The following is a 17,793-nucleotide window of genomic DNA, read 5'->3' as shown; positions in this document are numbered from 1 at the left end:
ATTTTATCAAATCACTTATGTTTCAGAGCACTAGACACTGGCTGATTCACTTCTTTGTTACTAGGAGCTTGACAAAAAGCCCAATGACGTCACTAGAAATATGTTTATCTGCTTCAGTGGGCTTTGGATCAGGCCCTAAGTGAGAATTCTTCAGACTTGCATTGTAGATAAGATCTTAGGTACACGTAGATCCAGGTGGGCAAACTACGGCTCGCAGGTCACATCCAGCCCGCCAGTCAATTTAATCCGGCCCTTGAGGTCCCACCAGGGAGCGGGGTTTGGGGCTTGCCCCACTCCCACACGCCAGCCGGAGAGCAGGGTCAGAGACCACTCCGCACGCACACGTGTGCCACAGCTCCCGGGAAGCAGCGGCATGTCCCCACTCTGGGTCCTCCTATGCAGCTCCCAGCCAATGCGGGGCTGCGCCTACGGACAGGGCAGGGCGCAGAGCCGCCTGGCCATTCCTCCACATAGGAGACCGAGGGGGGTCGGGGGGGTGGGGAGGAAAGAACATGCTGCTGCTTCCGGAGTTGCTTGAGATAAGCTCTGCCCGAAGCCTGCAACCCTGAGCCCCTCCCACGCCCCAACCCCATTCCCTATCCCACCTTCCGAACGCCTCGATCCCAGCCCAGAGCTCCCTCCTACACCCCAAACCCCTCATCCCCAGCACCACCCCAGAGCTGCACCTCCAGCCGGAAGGGCTCCTCTCCTTCCCCCCACAGCCCAACCCCCTGCCCCAGGCCAGAGCCCCCTCCCGCACCCTGAATTCCTCATTTCTGGCCCCACCCCAGAGCCTGCATTCCCAACCAGAGCCCTCACCCCTCCCACACCTCAATCCCAATTCCATGGGCATTCATGGCCTGCCATACAATTTCCATACCCAGATGTGGCCCTCAGACCAAAAAGTTTGCCCACCCTGATGTAGAGGAACCTCAAGCAGACCACAGGAGAATCCTGGCTTGTATACTGTACGGCAATTCAGAGGGTCTGTGTTCTGATACATGTGCATTAAACATGAGTCTTTCAAAAATGTCTCAAATGAAATTAAGAGCATTTTGTAAATAAACAAAGCCAAATAATGTACATTTCATCTCTACCACAGCCACCTTTTATTGGTAATATCATAAAATAAAGTAAAAATAAAAACATTAAAAAGCACACACCAAGACAAAAAAGTTTTCAAAAGGGATGTTGAAAATTCATAAGACTGACATTAAGATGGGGGGGGGAGTTAGAGTTATTTTCATTTCCCCTCTTAAAATATAATCTACAGTCACCAGTGAGTTGTCAATGTTTAGCATTTAAAAATTTCAGACCTAGAATGTGATATTGTACGATTAACAAATTACATACTTAGAGATTAATGGTTTAAAAAAAGAGCAGAAAGCAGAAACAATGAAAAGCTAACAAAATTCAGCATACAATTTATGATACTGTAAATTGCGTTCTACTAAATATGTAGTGTGACATCCAAGTGGATTTGGCATATATTTCTGTCATTCCCAGAAGGGAAAATAGAATTCCATATTCCAATAAAGTTGCTTTCCTCATACATTCAGGAGGTATTTAAATGAAGAAAAAAACTCCACTTTCTGCCTCCATTCACACTTGTGATAACCTCCTAATTAAAAACAGCATCAATTCCTTCCCATCTGCATACTGATACTGAGTGTAAAACAGCATCTTAAATTCTGCTTGTTATAAAAAATCCACCTGTAATGTGTCTAAAGACCTTTTCTGTCTCTGAACCTTCCCTGCCGCCCACCCAAGAATCAAAAGAAAAAAGAAAACAAAAAGTCAAACACAAAGATACAGTGAGGAAGAAAGGAAAAAAACCCAAACTAAGTTTTTGTGATGACACCAGTTCCAGCAGAACACAAACATGTCTGCTCTGGAATAGTCTGGCTGATGCAAGTATTCTCACATGTACTTGTCTACCAGGATCTGCTAAATGAGGTTTCAGAGTAGCAGCCGTGTTAGTCTGTATTTGCAAAAGAAAAGGAGGACTTGTGGCACTCTAGAGACTAGCAAACTTATTTGAGCATAAGCTTTCGTGAGCTACAGCTCAGCTCACGAAAGCTTATGCTCAAATAAATTTGTTAGTCTCTAAGGTGCCACAAGTCCTCCTTTTCTTTTTAAATGAGGTTAGTCATGCATTATTACTAAATGCCATTTAATGCTGTCATGGAAACTATTGGCCCAGACTGTTGACTAGGGACAGCTGACTACCCACTTTTTCCTGTGGACTCTGATTTGCTTTTTACTGAACCTGATCTACTCTCTTACTCACTTTTTAAACCAATCCACCAACCCTCATTCAGGGTTAACAGAGGCGTATTTTCCTCTCATTTAAGTGCACAAAGGGAAATACATTTTTAAAAGAGAAGAGGCTCGGTGAGTTGTATCCATTAGCTTCAAGTTTGGAATTTTCCAACTACATGGCCAATTAGAAGTAAGGTCTCCTCTATTCACAAACTAGAGGCAAAAACTAAGATTGATTATAATTAACACCCTAATCTATTTCTGTGCACATCTGTGGACATTATTTCAGACTAAGAACACCCTATTTCAAATTAAATTAAGTCTCTGTTGTACCAAATTCTGATAAAATCGAAAAAGAGAGCATACTCTAAATCCAAAATAAGAGCATTCACACTGATTTACACAGAAATAATTAAAGGTGTGAATTAAAACAACATAGTTATTTTGATTCCAGTTCATATGTAGAGAAATAGTTAGGTCAAAATTTTCAAGAATGATTATTGGAGCTCAATTTGAGACCTTTTTAAAAGGTGCTTGATTTTCATAAAGCACCAAGGACCTAGCCTTTGATAATCAAATCCTTCAAAAAAAGATATTTTGATTAGGGCACCTGAAAATTACTAATCAGTTTTGAAAATGTTGGCATTAAGACTGCATTGCAACCCCGGGTCTGCAAGACATGGGCTTGTAGACTCTGTTTTCTGAGCTTGCACTTGAGCGTCCACGCTGCGTTGTAAACCTAGGCTTACAATTGCTGCACCCCAGTCTAACAGCATGCATCCAATGAAGTAGGCTGTAGCCCACGAAAGCTTATGTTCAAATAAATTTGTTAGCCTCTAAGGTGCCACAAGGATGCCTCGTTCTTTTAGCCATGCTAATGTGTCCATACGGCACTGTGCAGACCTTCTGACTCAAGTCTGCAGCTTGAGCTGTGCCCATAGTGTAAAATGACAGCACTTGGACCGAAGTCACAGCTCAACTCAGGCCCTAAGACCTGGGTCCTGAGTGCTTACTGACCCGAGTCAAACTGACTTGCATGTGAACAGAGGGAGGGCTTGGGCTCCAACTTAAGTCAGAGCCTGGGCTTCATGTGCAGTGTGGATATACTCAGAGAGACCATAAATTCTACTACCGTGAGGCAACACTGGGAGCTGGTGACCCCACATACATTCCTAATTCTAGACAGAGGGACATACCTGACACAGACAGTCACACAACATCTAGAGCCTTATATCCATTGCAATACAGACTACATCTGATGAAGCGAGCTGTAGCTCACGAAAGCTTACACTCAAATAAATTTGTTAGTCTCTAAGGTGCCACAAGTACTCCTTTTCTTTTTGCGGATACAGACTAACATGGCTGCTACTCAAACTTCTTGGGCTATTCTCTCCTTCCTCCCTCCCCCCCAATACCCCGGGTGGGAGGGAGGATTAGGCCCCAGAAACTTTCAAAGAGATCAAGCCACTTTACAGGGAAGCCTACCCCTGAAGCATGCACCTACTTAAGATAGCCAGTCTTTTTCTGTGCTCTGGAGAAGGTGTGTCTAGCTTAGGCATTTCAAAAGCATCTACCACCTTGTTATCTAAGTAGAGCTGGCCGGAAACTAGAATTCCCCTTATACAGTAAAGTCCGAAATTTCAAAAGAATTCCAGAAGGAAAAGAAACTGAAATTTCAAGTTTTTCGTACACAAAGGGAATTCCAAAATTTTGTTTTGAAAAGACGAAAAGATATTTTATTTAAAAAAAACTTTTTTGAAATGTTTCCAAGGTTCCCTGACCCATCCAGCATCCCGGCATCTCAGACAATCATCACAGAAACCATCAGCATTGCCTCTGGATCAAAGTTAGTCCAAGGAAGGAAGAACCCCAAGGAGATGAAAGCCACACGTGATTTGGACATGGGGGAAGGAAGAAATAGGCCTCCTACCTTCCCCCTCTCCCCAGCGGCATGTAGCTTCCAGGGTCCAGTGTGTGTGTTTAAACATGGGATAGTCCTGGGTCCCTGGGTACAGACTGTATGGCTGATCTCAACAGTGAAGAGGATACATCTCCAACTAGTGGCTTGTCATGACTGAAGGGTTGGGAGAGGGAGATGGAAACTGTCATGAACTGCTAAACTCAGGTGCATTTTTCAGGGTGGAAGAGGAATGATGATGGAATTTACTTGTAGTATTAACGTGTGTGTTTGGAGCTGGATCCAGTTTACAGAATTTACCTGTTGCCTTTTTTAATAAATTTCTGTTGGTGAATGTATTGTACATAATGGGGGAGAGATGGGACCCAGCTTGTAGTGGGCATAGTGCTGGGGTAATCCTTAACTGTTTACAATCATGTCACACACAAATCTTTCAGGGCAGGGCAACGGCAGAGATGAGGGGAGCTTTGCAACTTTCGATTCCCCCACACCCTTCCTTCCAGTCTCCTAGAGCTAAGACATGACCCTGTAATTGATCACATGGACTGCTCAGGAGCAAAGCATAGCACTCTCCTCTTCCACCCAGTAGTTGAGTGCACTTCCAGCTCCTGCTACCATGAAGAACAAGGAAACCAGGACCAGGAACCTGAAAGTCTCTCATCGCATTGTCCTCTAGGCATTTCTGTTATGAGTCATCTGGGTACCAACAAGTGGCTAATTATTCGTTTGTACCATTGGTGATCTTCCAGAAAACACCATCTTGGCCACTATGGATGTAGAAGCCCTCTACACCAACATTCCACACAAAGATGGACTACAAGCTGTCAGGAACAGTATCCCCAATAATGTCACGGCAAACCTGGTGGGTGACCTGTGTGACTTTGTCCTCAACCACAACTATTTCACATCTGGGGACAATGTACACCTTTAACTCAGTGGCACTGCTATGGGTACCCGCATGGGCCCACAGTATGCCAACATTTTTATGGCTGACTTAGAACAACGCTTCCTTAGCTCTCGTCCCCTAATGCCCCTACTCTGCTTGTGCTACATTGATGACATCATCATCTGGACCCATGGAAAAGAAGCCCTTGAGGAATCCCACCATGATTTCAACAACTTCCATCCCACCATTAACCTCAGCCTAGACCAATCCACACAAGCGGTCCATTTCCTGGACACTACTGTGCTAAAAAGCAATGGTCACATAACCACCACCCTATACCGGAAACCTACTGAACGCTATACTTACCTACTTGCCTCCAACTTCCATCCAGGACACACCACACGATCCATCGTCTACAGCCAAGCTCTACGATACAACCGCATTTGCTCCAACCCCTCAGACAGAGACAAACGCCTACAAGGTCTCTAACAAGCATTCTTAAATCTACTATACCCACCTGCTGAAGTGAAAAAAGAGATTGACAGAGCCAGAAGACTACCCAGAAATCACCTATTACAGGACAGGCCCAACAAAAAAAATAACAGAACGTCACTATCTGTCACCTTCAGCCCCCAACTAAAACCTCTCCAGCACAACATCAAAGATCTACAACCTATCCTGAAAAATGATCCTTCACTCTCACAGATCTCGGGAGACAGACCAGTCCTCGCTTCCAGACAGCCCCCGAACCTGAAGCAAATACTCACCAGCAACCACATACCACACAACAAAAACACTAACCCAGGAACCTATCCTTGCAACAAAGCCCGTTGCCAACTGTGCCAACATATCTGTTCAGGGGACATCATCATAGGGCCTAATCACATCAGCCACACTATTAGAGGCTCGTTCACCTGCACATCTACCAATGTGATAGATGCCATCATGTGTCAGCAATGCCCCTCTGCCATGTACACTGACCAAACCAGACAGTCTCTATGCAAAAGAATAAATGGACACAAATCTGACATCAAGGAATCATAACCTTCAAAAACCGGTAGGAGAACACTTCAACCTCTCTGGCCACTCAGTAAAAGACTTAAGGGTGGCAATTGTGCAACAGAAAAGCTTCAAAAACAGACTCCAAAGAGAAACTGCTGAGCTTGAATTAATATGCAAACTAGATCCATTAACTTGGGTTTGAATAGAGACTGGGAGTGGCTGGGTCATTACACATATTGAATCTATTTCCCTATGTTAAGTATCCTCACACCTTCTTGTCAACTGTCTAAATGGGCCATCTTGATTATCACTACAAAAAAGTTTTTTTTTCTCCTGCTGATCATAGCTTATCTTAATTAATTATCCTCTTACAGTTTGTATGACAAATCCCACCTTCTCCGTATGTATGTATGTATATCTATCTTCTTACTATATGTTCCATTCAATGCATCCAATGAAGTGGGCTGTAGCTCACAAAAGCTTATGCTCTAATAAATTTGTTAGTCTCTAAGGTGCCACAAGTACTCCTGTTTTTTTTACGGATACAGACTAACACGGCTGCTATTCTGTAAACAGACAATACAGGAGCCAGAGCTCCCGAGGAGCTTGGCGCCTGAGAGTGCCAATTCCAGGACAGTCTGCAGGAGCCCAGGCTGCCAAGGAGCTGAGACTGAGCTCACCATGTCTCAGTTTCCGCATCTGTAAAATGGGGAAACTGATTTGAGAATGACCTCCTTTGTCAAGTACTTTGAGACCTACTGATGAAAAGGGCTAGGTATTAATAATTCATAATTATTTATTATTAAAGACATAAAACCATCACTTCACTCCAGCCTTGTGTACGCTAAGCTTTTCCACCCATAATTTCACAGTTGCCACTAATTCAGGCTTAAAAGTTTGCCACTTGAACTGTACCAGTATACTTAAGCAGCAAACCCCGCCTCCACTAAGGTAAAGGCACTTATTCCTCAGCATAGCTTATTTCAGTTCAGGAACCAAAATAAGCTGTAATCAGTGTAAGGCATCTTGATACTGGTATAACTGTGTCTACACGAGGGCTTTTACCTGCACTGCTTGGCTGGCAAAAAAACAAAAAAACAAAATACCATAGCACTTACAGACCTAGTTACGCAGGTAAAATGTAAGTGGAATCCTTACCTTTGTTTTCATGAGTGGAAGCACTAGTGCAGACAAGGGACCGGCTGCTCTTGGTCATTTAAGCATAGTGTTTTATATTACTACCCTGAAGAAGCTTTGATGATGGGGTGCTTTTAACACTGGCGGTTGCCTACAAGTCTTACTCAACTAGCCTTCCTTCTGTTTCCACCATTGGTGGAGCTGAACTATTGGTGGCAATGGTGGTAAATTTGGGGCAAAAAGCCTCATGTAGACACCCTAACTTATATCACCCATGTTTCCGTTTAAAACGGAGCTTAAGCATGTATCACTTGCGGAGTCATTCTCAGTTAATATTATAATCCTCAGAGCACCATTTCAAAGGTTCATACTTGACTATTTAACCCGTAACAGTAACAGCTGAGAGCATCCCAGATTTATAAAAACAACAGGGAGTGGAGAGAAGTTACATCCGCACCTCTCTCCTGTGCATTCTGAACAAGGAAAAAGGAGACAACCACAAAAAACAATCTTTCCCACTTTTAACTGCGTTCAGGATCTGCTGCCGGCTGCTAAAAGAAATTACTCCAGCAGCAGGGAAGGGGATGGAGAAAGGCTACAAGAAAACACACAAACACAAAACACATAAACGGGCAGTTTCCCTTCAGCACACGCAGCAACCCTTCCTCCAAAAAATTAGGAGGGAACGTTTCCTTTCAGTACAAATGCAGGAAATCACAAACTTATTGAAGCTTTTTTTCCTCATTAAAGATTACTTTTTTTTTTCCCATGAGAAGCTGATTACTAATGTTTCTCAAGATCACGACATGCTTATTTTTAATTGAAGTCACAGTATGTTACAAAAAGAGAGCACATAAGAAGTGCACAGGACACATTAATCAGACATGACCCCCAACTCCACTCCCATGGAAGTCTTGACGCACAAATTCCCATCCATGTCTACAGGAACAGGATCAGAGCCATCGTTTTTGTTTTTGTTTTTTGTTTAAAAAGCAGTTTTATTTATCATCCCACCATTAAAAAAATTAAGCTTGGTAAAATGTGCCACAGGAAGTTACCACTAAACACATACCATATACAGTGTGGGACTCAACAAAGCAAACTGCTTTGGTTATGCAGTGTGAAAGTGATGGCAAGCCAAGGATTTGAAAACAAGACACTTAACAGACACTCAGGTTTCAGAGTAACAGCCCTGTTAGTCTGTATTCGCAAAAAGAAAAGAAGTACTTGTGGCACCTTAGAGACTAACCAATTTATTTGAGCATAAGCTTTTGTGAGCTTCAGCTCATTTCATCGGATGCATACTGTGGAAAGTACAGAAGATCTTTTTATACATACAAACCATGAAAAAATGGGTGTTTACCACTGCAAAAGGTTTTCTCTCTCCCAACCCCACTCTCCTGCTGGTAATAGCTTATCTACAGTGATCACTCTCCTTACAATGTGTATGATAATCAAGGTGGGCCATTTCCAGCACAAATCCAGGGTTTAACAAGAACGTCGGGGGGGAGGGGGGAAGAGGGTAGGGAAAAAAAAGAGTAAATAGGTTACCTTGCATAATGACTTAGCCACTCCCAGTCTCTATTCAAGCCTAAGTTAATAGTATCCAATTTGCAAATGAATTCCAATTCAACAGTCTCTCGCTGGAGTCTGGTTTTGAAGTTTCTCTGTTGTAATATTGCAACTTTCATGTCTGTAATCGCGTGACCAGAGAGATTGAAGTGTTCTCCAACTGGTTTATGAATGTTATAATTCTTGACATCTGATTTGTGTCCATTTATTCTTTTACGTAGAGACTGTCCAGTTTGACCAATGTACATGGCAGAGGGGCATTGCTGGCACATGATGGCATATATCACATTGGTGGATGTGCAGGTGAAGGAGCCTCTGATAATGTGGCTGATGTTATTAGGCCCTGTGATGGTGTCCCCTGAATAGATATGTGGGCACAGTTGGGGACGGGCTTTGTTGCAAGGATAGGTTCCTGGGTTAGTGGTTCTGTTGTGTGGTATGTGGTTGCTGGTGAGTATTTGCTTCAGGTTGGGGGGCTGTCTGTAGGCAAGGACTGGCCTGTCTCCCAAGATTTGTGAGAGTGTTGGGTCATCCTTCAGGATAGGTTGTAGATCCTTAATAATGCGTTGGAGGGGTTTTAGTTGGGGGCTGAAGTGACGGCTAGTGGCGTTCTGTTATTTTCTTTGTTAGGCCTGTCCTGTAGTAGGTGACTTGTGGGAACTCTTCTGGCTCTATCAATCTGTTTCTTCACTTCCGCAGGTGGGTATTGTAGTTGTAAGAATGCTTGATAGAGATCTTGTAGGTGTTTGTCTCTGTCTGAGGGGTAGGAGCAAATGCGTCCCCTAACGCCCCTACTCTACTTGCGCTATATTGATGACATCTTCATCATCTGGACCCATGGAAAAGAAGCCCTTGAGGAATTCCACCATGATTTCAACAATTTCCATCCCATCATGAACCTTATCCTGGTCCAGTCCACACAAGAGATCCACTTCCTGGACACTACAGTGCTAATAAACGATGGTCACATAAACATAAACACCACCCTATACCAGAAACCTACTGACCGCTATTCCTACCTACATGCCTCCAGCTTTCACCCTGACCACACCACACGATCCATTGTCTACAGCCAAGCTCTGCGATACAACCGCATTTGCTCCAACCCCTCAGACAGAGACAAACACCTACAAGATCTCTATCAAGCATTCTTACAACTACAATACCCACCTGCGGAAGTGAAGAAACAGATTGATAGAGCCAGAAGAGTTCCTACAAGTCACCTACTACAGGACAGGCCTAACAAAGAAAATAACAGAACGCCACTAGCCGTCACTTCAGCCCCCAACTAAAACCCCTCCAACGCATTATTAAGGATCTACAACCTATCCTGAAGGATGACCCAACACTCTCACAAATCTTGGGAGACAGGCCAGTCCTTGCCTACAGACAGCCCCCCAACCTGAAGCAAATACTCACCAGCAACCACATACCACACAACAGAACCACTAACCCAGGAACCTATCCTTGCAACAAAGCCCGTCCCCAACTGTGCCCACATATCTATTCAGGGGACACCATCACAGGGCCTAATAACATCAGCCACATTATCAGAGGCTCCTTCACCTGCACATCCACCAATGTGATATATGCCATCATGTGCCAGCAATGCCCCTCTGCCATGTACATTGGTCAAACTGGACAGTCTCTACGTAAAAGAATAAATGGACACAAATCAGATGTCAAGAATTATAACATTCATAAACCAGTTGGAGAACACTTCAATCTCTCTGGTCACGCGATTACAGACATGAAAGTTGCAATATTACAACAGAGAAACTTCAAAACCAGACTCCAGCGAGAGACTGTTGAATTGGAATTCATTTGCAAATTGGATACTATTAACTTAGGCTTGAATAGAGACTGGGAGTGGCTAAGTCATTATGCAAGGTAACCTATTTCCCCTTGTTTTTTTCTACCCCCCCCCCGACGTTCTTGTTAAACCCTGGATTTGTGCTGGAAATGGCCCACCTTGATTATCATACACATTGTAAGGAGAGTGATCACTTTGGATGAGCTATTACCAGCAGAAGAGTGAGTTTGTGTGTGGGGGGGGTGGAGGGTGAGAAAACCTGGATTTGTGCTGGAAATGGCCCACCTTGATGATCACTTTAGATAAGCTATTACCAGCAGGAGAGTGGGGTGGCAGGAGATATTGTTTCATGGTCTCTGTGTATATAATGTCTTCTGCAGTTTCCACAGTATGCATCCGATGAAGTGAGCTGTAGCTCACGAAAGCTCATGCTCAAATAAATTGCTTAGTCTCTAAGGTGCCACAAGTACATCAACAGGTTTTCTCCACTCCTTCCCCCCCACACCCACCTACCCACCCAGCCCTCCCTTTTCTTTCTTTCTTTTTTAATTATTAAAGACACCATAACCAAATCTAGACCTGTTGGATATTTTTACTTTTATTTCACTCCTTCGGGCCTTGCCAACATAGAGATTGGTTTTATGGTCCCTTCTGACTTTAAAGTCTATGATTCTATGATTATTTCAATTGATATTTTGAACAGCTCCAAATCATTACTGATATTTCATTTCTGCAATGGGTATTTTGTACTGCTAGCAAATTATTTTTGTTAGGAGAATGTTTCCAATTTAAGGAACTGTGTTATCAATAATATTTTCCAAATTTTGATTTTTTGACTGCAAAAAAAAGGCTGATTTTTCTCCCATTTTTAAACAGCTCTACTATTTGTAGTACAGCAGCTCTTAGAAACCCCACCCCGATCAAGGCCCTGCTGTTGGGCAGTACCTCTGTGGTGCATGGAAGAATCCCTTTATAAACATTTATGGACTATAGCATCATATAACACAGTATCAAATACTGTTGCATAAGTCTCCTCACTAACAGAAAGCATGTGAAAAATTAACTGAGAAACATTTAGCCAATTTCAAATATACATTTCCTCAGGCTATGGTGTGATAAAATGACAGGTTTCAGAGTAACAGCCATGTTAGTCTGTATTCGCAAAAAGAAAAGGAGTACTTGTGGCACCTTAGAGACTAACCAATTTATTTGAGCATGAGCTTTCGTGAGCTACAGCTCACTTCATCAGATGCATACGAAGTGAGCTGTAGCTCACGAAAGCTCATGCTCAAATAAATTGGTTAGTCTCTAAGGTGCCACAGGTACTCCTTTTCTTTTTGGTGTGATAAAAGAACATCGGGGGTTGGTGCAGGCAGCAGAGAGTAGCCATTTTTATAAGTAAAAAATTAGTTTGATTTGAAATCAGTTCTAATGCCAAATTAAATATCTACCCACCTTACTACTTTTTAGACTACATTTTGGAGGGGGGAGGGGGTGGAAAGAGAGAAACGTATCACATTAACGTCCTGATGCTATCCCTGCACTTAAAATACGTTTATTACTGAATACTGGAGAGGTTTCAGTTTCCTTTTAGCACACGCTACTTTTTGTTTGTTATGGGCTTGATCCTGGGAGGGGCTGAGCGCCCTCAGCACCCACTGACTTCAAATCGCAGTTGAGGACACTCAGGTCCTTATATAATTTGACCAGCACCCCCAGCAGGATTGGACCATATACCCTAGTGACCAGGCAGACAAGCTTCTAAAAAGCTACCCCATCGTGCTTTATCAACAAGCAGAACATTGAACAAAAACCTCCATTCACAATTAAAGAAACCCCCATACACAACCCAGCCGCCCCACCCTCTAGCCAGTGCCCTTGGCAATGTGAAGCATAAGGAGGAGATGTGATTATGAAAATCTAGAAAGTCCGTTACTGTAGATGCATAAAATCTAAGCACCATATACAAGCAAATTGCCCCACATCCTGAGGACACTGACTGTAGTGTGGACTCATTTAAAAACATACATGCACAGATGCATTTTAAGAACATTTAGAACCTGGATTAGCCTGGATGTTTGTTAGTGGTAGGGCACAAGTGCCAAAATCCAAGAGCTTGCACTCAGAGCCATCTTTGAATAACAATTTTATACAAATATGGCTCAGAGCATTAAAAAGAAGCTTTAGCAATTTTTCATGTGTGTCTGTACTTGTCAGCTTAATTCTGTGCCTGCAATAACAGTACTTCCGCAATTATGTTACTGCTGTAAAGCTAAAAAAAACCCCAAACAAACCAAAAAAGAGACACCTTTTCATTTATGATGCTATAGAAAACAAGACCCCAAAGAAATCTAAGAGTTCATTGTCTCTTCAACAATAGAACAGAGTCTGGGAAGGTGTTAATTAATAATTATGCAAGGAATGGGAATGCTGCCGTTCTCTGTGCAAAAGGAAATGCTCTCAGGAGGGCTTCTAAGAAGGCGTGGATATGTGAAGTGTAATTAAAGGAAAACAGACTAAGTTTTACTTCCTTCTGCATGTGAACAAGGATGAATTTAGGGTTGGGTTTGATAGGGATGGGACTAGGACAGGAGCAAACATGAAAAAATGGCAAAATCATCAAGTGTATATATTCACACACACACACACCCATGTCTCTTGAGGACAAACAACCCTGGGGATGCAACAGAACCAGTGTCATTCAACTGCACAGCAGGGGATTCCTCATCCCATGCATGACTCGTAGCACAGCTTCATAGAGGCTCCATGCCCAAGTGCACGTAAGCACTTTGAGGTGGGAAGAGGAAAGAAAAGTGGATCTGCAACTCAGCAGTATACCATTTGTTCTGCATCTATAGAAGGGCTCAAGCAAAGGAGAGGCTATTCAAACTTGAGACTGCAGTATCCACAGAAAAGCTCCCCTACGGCTCCACAGCCAAGTACACAGAAGACAGAGAATTGGTGAAGGAGTATTCCTTCTTGGGCTCCCCACTGCCTCCTTGCAGACCTCTGTGCATAGAGCAGCTACCACGATTGGTTGGCTGGGGTATGAATTTCAGTTTCTGTGGTTTAAATGTTAATGAATTTTATATGAAAGAGGAACTTGAGCCTCTTGTCACTTTGCCAACTTTGACCCCAATAAAATTAACCAGTATCTACCCTAGTCTCTGAGGGGAAATGATGGGTGTCATGCTGCTGTGCTGAAAGAGGTGACAAAGAGCATTCGGAAGCAGCTCCGCTGAAGTAATTGAACTTTCCCAAGTATGACAATTTCTACCAAAGTGCAACTACTTATAGAATTGGAGGACTTGTGGCACCTTAGAGACTAACCAATTTATTTGAGCATAAGCTTTCGTGAGCGACAGCTCACTTCATTAGATGCATTCCATCATTAGGCAGTTGAGCTAATATTTTTCAACTCAAGTGCCTGAAGTTGCATTATACACACTCACTGAATCTAAAAACCTGGACTGAACCCAACTGGTATTTTAACCAAGATCATCTCTGGTGAGACATTGCAACCTTGATTCGTCTGTGAAGAACCTTTCCAGAGAAGCAGAATTCCCTGCTGAGTTACTTCTGCTCTAGCACTGAGGGGATACTGAATCAGCACTGACCACCCCAAGACTTGTCCATACAAAGACCTAAAAAGCTGATCCAGGAAAGGCAAAGACAGAGAGACATTTACCCTTCAAATACATTGACATCACTCTCTCCTAGATCAAAGGCTGTCAGATGTAAACAGGAGGCCTTGACATTATCAACAAACATTATGGGTGGAACCCCTTCCACCACTATGTAAACTTTGAAAATGCTTGTAAATTAGGCTCTTCAGGAAAGAGTCTCTAATCAAAGCAAAAGACAGACTAGAGATTTCACAATACATAAATGGCAAGTTTGCCAACCCTTTGCCTCTCACTTCACCCTACATCCCTCATCTGAGTGCCTAGTTCACACTTCTCCCACATACTCCTGATGTCTCCTTTCAAATGGTCCCTCTTCCACGGAAACCCCTTTCTGAAGTCATTCACCAGACCATCACCTACTCTTCCAAGTTTCTTCTCAAAACCTACTCCTGCGGTCAAGTTTGTAAGCTAGTCATGGATACGTTGAGCTTTTTTTTTAAACTCTGTAACCTTCAGGACATGCCATTCATCACCCAAGTGACTGCAGGATCATAGTTTCACTCTCCCTATATTTGTCTCTCTCCTCTTCTTGCATTAACTTAGGGCCCAATTCTGGAAAAACAGTTTAAAGCATCACTACACTCAAAAGATTTTTGAGAGTGAACAAGAGTCTGGTTAGGGGCAACACTCGAGTTATACTTTGTCCTAACTCTGCAGTGAAGACCAGCCTTAGTTAGGCATGTGTGCGCACCCACTAAATATAGCTTCACCCTTACATTTTTAACTGCTGTAAGCAAACTGGAACCACATTCCCTTTACAATAACTCACATTGCCCCTAATATTTTTCTGTCCTAGACACTATTTTTTTTTTTTTTTGCACTATTGTAGTACACCACATGAGAACTAAAGTGGGGCATTTCTTTTTAAGGAGGTGCTGAAAAAAAAGAGGGGTTGTTAGGAACTATGAAATTGTCCTTTAACTTGTCAGTAAAAAAAATTCAGGGTTGAAAGAATTTTGAAAACTATTGGATCATTCTTGATCTAATAAATACTTTTCACTATTTGTGTTAACTGAACTCATGTAAGGAACCCCATTTTACAGAAATGAGATAAAGGAATAAAAGGTATACAGCGCAGAAACTGCTCCAGTATTTCTTATTTTAATGAAGGTTTTACTAACAGTCAGCAATCCCTCTCACAGGACATCTAAATTTAAAAAAAAAAAAAACAGGTCACAGTTTCAGATGAGTTACCTAGTAATGATCATAATTAGCTGTCCCTGGTAAAACACGACTTGCTCTGTCTACATTGGGCACAAAGTCCTGTTTAAATCATGTCAATTAGAATTAAAAAGAGACAACCTCACCAGCACAAGATATTCACGTATATTTTTGCCAGGAGATCAAAAGTATATGAGCTCTGAAGATCCCCCAAAAAAACTGTTAGAATTTGAAGAATAGTTTGTTTATATAGCTACTCAACATGTTCCACTATATTCCCGTACAAGATCGGTATATGCATGCCCATGTACGCATTCACGGAGGTCCTAACACACAGGATTATTCTTAATGGAATGCAAAAATTATTCTTCTTTTCTACAAACCCACTTCCAAAGAGAAAGGACCTCCATTGTGAACTTCCAGAGGAATAGAATTAGGGTGACCAGACAGCAAGTATGAAAAATCAGGACACGGGGTGGGAGGTAATAGAAAGAGACCCAAAAATTGGAATTTATCCCTATAAAATTGGAACATCTGGTCATCCTAAATAGAATGTGGATGAAAAATACAGCTAGAAATTTTGTTAACCCATCAGCCCTTCCACTACAAATAGTCTGAAACAGTTTCCATTTGACATTTTGCCATGCAGGCAACCTGAAGAAAGCTGCAAGTCAGCAAGCAACAGGAAATAGGATCAGAAAAAAGAGAAGCATGCAGTGAGGGTGGCGATGGAGAATTAAGAACCTATCTATCAGTAAGCAAGCAAAACAGCCTTAGTGCCAATGACAACACTCACCATTTTATGATGAATCTCGTTATATTTGAGATTTTCCTCAAAGCCTCACCACCTCAAGCCATACAATTACAGGACAATCTCAAATTTCATTGGGAAAACATATTTTTAGGTCCCATGGTTACAGAGGAAAAATCTGAAAGCCTACACACTAGTGATCAAAAATAGGAAGGCAAATAAAAGGAACCGAAACCTTATTATTTTTTAAAATGATGATTGTTAAGCCAATCTCATGATTCTTGAATGCTTAAGGTTGGGAACCCTGACAAAGAAATTGTAAACAAATTAAAACAATCTTTTACGCTCTACTTTCATTCCTCTTTCCTCAACCAACAAGAAAAGGAGGAAAGAAGGCAGGGGCTTCAGTGGAAACATGCTCTTTACATTAGCATAAAAATCTTTCAGAGTTGTAGCCGTGTTAGTCTGTATCAGCAAAAACAACGAGGAGTACTTGTGGCACCTTAGAGACTGACAGATTTATTTGGGCATAAGCTTTCGTGGTCTAGAACCCACTTCATCAGATGCATGGATTTTGGGTTCTAGCCCACGAAAGCTTATGGCCAAATAAATTTGTCAGTCTCTAAGGTGCCACAAGTACTCCTTGTTGTTATAAAAATATTTATTAGTTTCATGGCTGAGTATCTAAAGAATCTGCCACCTCAAAAGTACAACTTATTCCCTCTGTGAAAAAGCAACTCCAGCATTCAAATCTAAATATTGCAACATGAAATACACTCAAGACAACTTTGAGAGGAAGTGACCCCTGGGGTCGGGTTCATTTCAAGCCCAATGAGAGCAAATGAGCATGAGTAAATGCACGAGTACATAACATTGTGGTATTATATCACCGGTGTTGACAGAGTACACAGGTTGCTGAAAAATAGCTAACACCAGCATACCGTTGCCTTACAGTACAACCTGATTTTGTGAACTGCTCACTGCGGCTAGGAAAACTGGTAATTGTCTTCTAGCAACAACCATGTTAAAGTGAGAATCATACTAACAGTGTCAATGCAAGTGTGGATAGACCCATATTGAAGAATGCCACCATATAAAGTACACTAGATGACTAGAACACTCCAGAGGCAATCTGATCTGAGGTTTCAGAGTAACAGCCGTGTTAGTCTGTATTCGCAAAAAGAAAAGGAGTACTTGTGGCACCTTAGAGACTAACCAATTTATTTTGAGGGGGGGTGAGAAAACCTGGATTTGTGCTGGAAATGGCCCACCTTGATTATCATACACATTGTAAAGAGAGTGGTCACTTTAGATAAGCTATTACCAGCAGGACAGTGGGGTGGGAGGAGGTATTGTTTCATGGTCTCTGTGTATATATAATGTCTTCTGCAGTTTCCACAGTATGCATCCGATGAAGTGAGCTGTAGCTCACGAAAGCTTATGCTCAAATAAATTGCTTAGTCTCTAAGGTGCCACAAGTACTCCTTTTCTTTTTTCTGATCTGAAGAACACTCAGTATTGCATTTGTTTCCCCCTGACATCACATAAACCACGCTATAGCAGAAAAACTGAACACCTACTATTAATCCAATTACATAACTGCAT

General features: G+C 42.3%; 1 protein-coding gene across 6 annotated transcripts in view; it reads right to left on the bottom strand.

Moving 5' to 3' along the window:
• Nucleotides 1–17,793, bottom strand: part of AFF1 (ALF transcription elongation factor 1) — a 166,229-nt gene that overhangs the window by 98,080 nt on the left and 50,356 nt on the right. For 2 of the 6 annotated variants that reach the window (XM_077814996.1, XM_077814997.1), the window contains exon 1: nt 5,433–5,490. The exons of the other annotated variants lie outside the window; for them this stretch is intronic. In XM_077814996.1, coding sequence (XP_077671122.1) covers nt 5,433–5,476 — 44 coding nt within the window. In that variant the 5' untranslated portion in view covers nt 5,477–5,490. Of the gene's footprint in view, nt 1–5,432; nt 5,491–17,793 lie in introns of those variants that run through there. 6 annotated transcript variants of the gene reach the window in all.

This window comes from Eretmochelys imbricata, chromosome 4, assembly GCF_965152235.1.
Source record: "Eretmochelys imbricata isolate rEreImb1 chromosome 4, rEreImb1.hap1, whole genome shotgun sequence".
In the NCBI taxonomy this organism is placed as follows: Eukaryota; Metazoa; Chordata; order Testudines; family Cheloniidae; genus Eretmochelys; species Eretmochelys imbricata.
The sequence above is the reverse complement of the archived record's forward strand: the minus strand, read 5'-3'. Positions and strand labels throughout refer to the sequence as shown.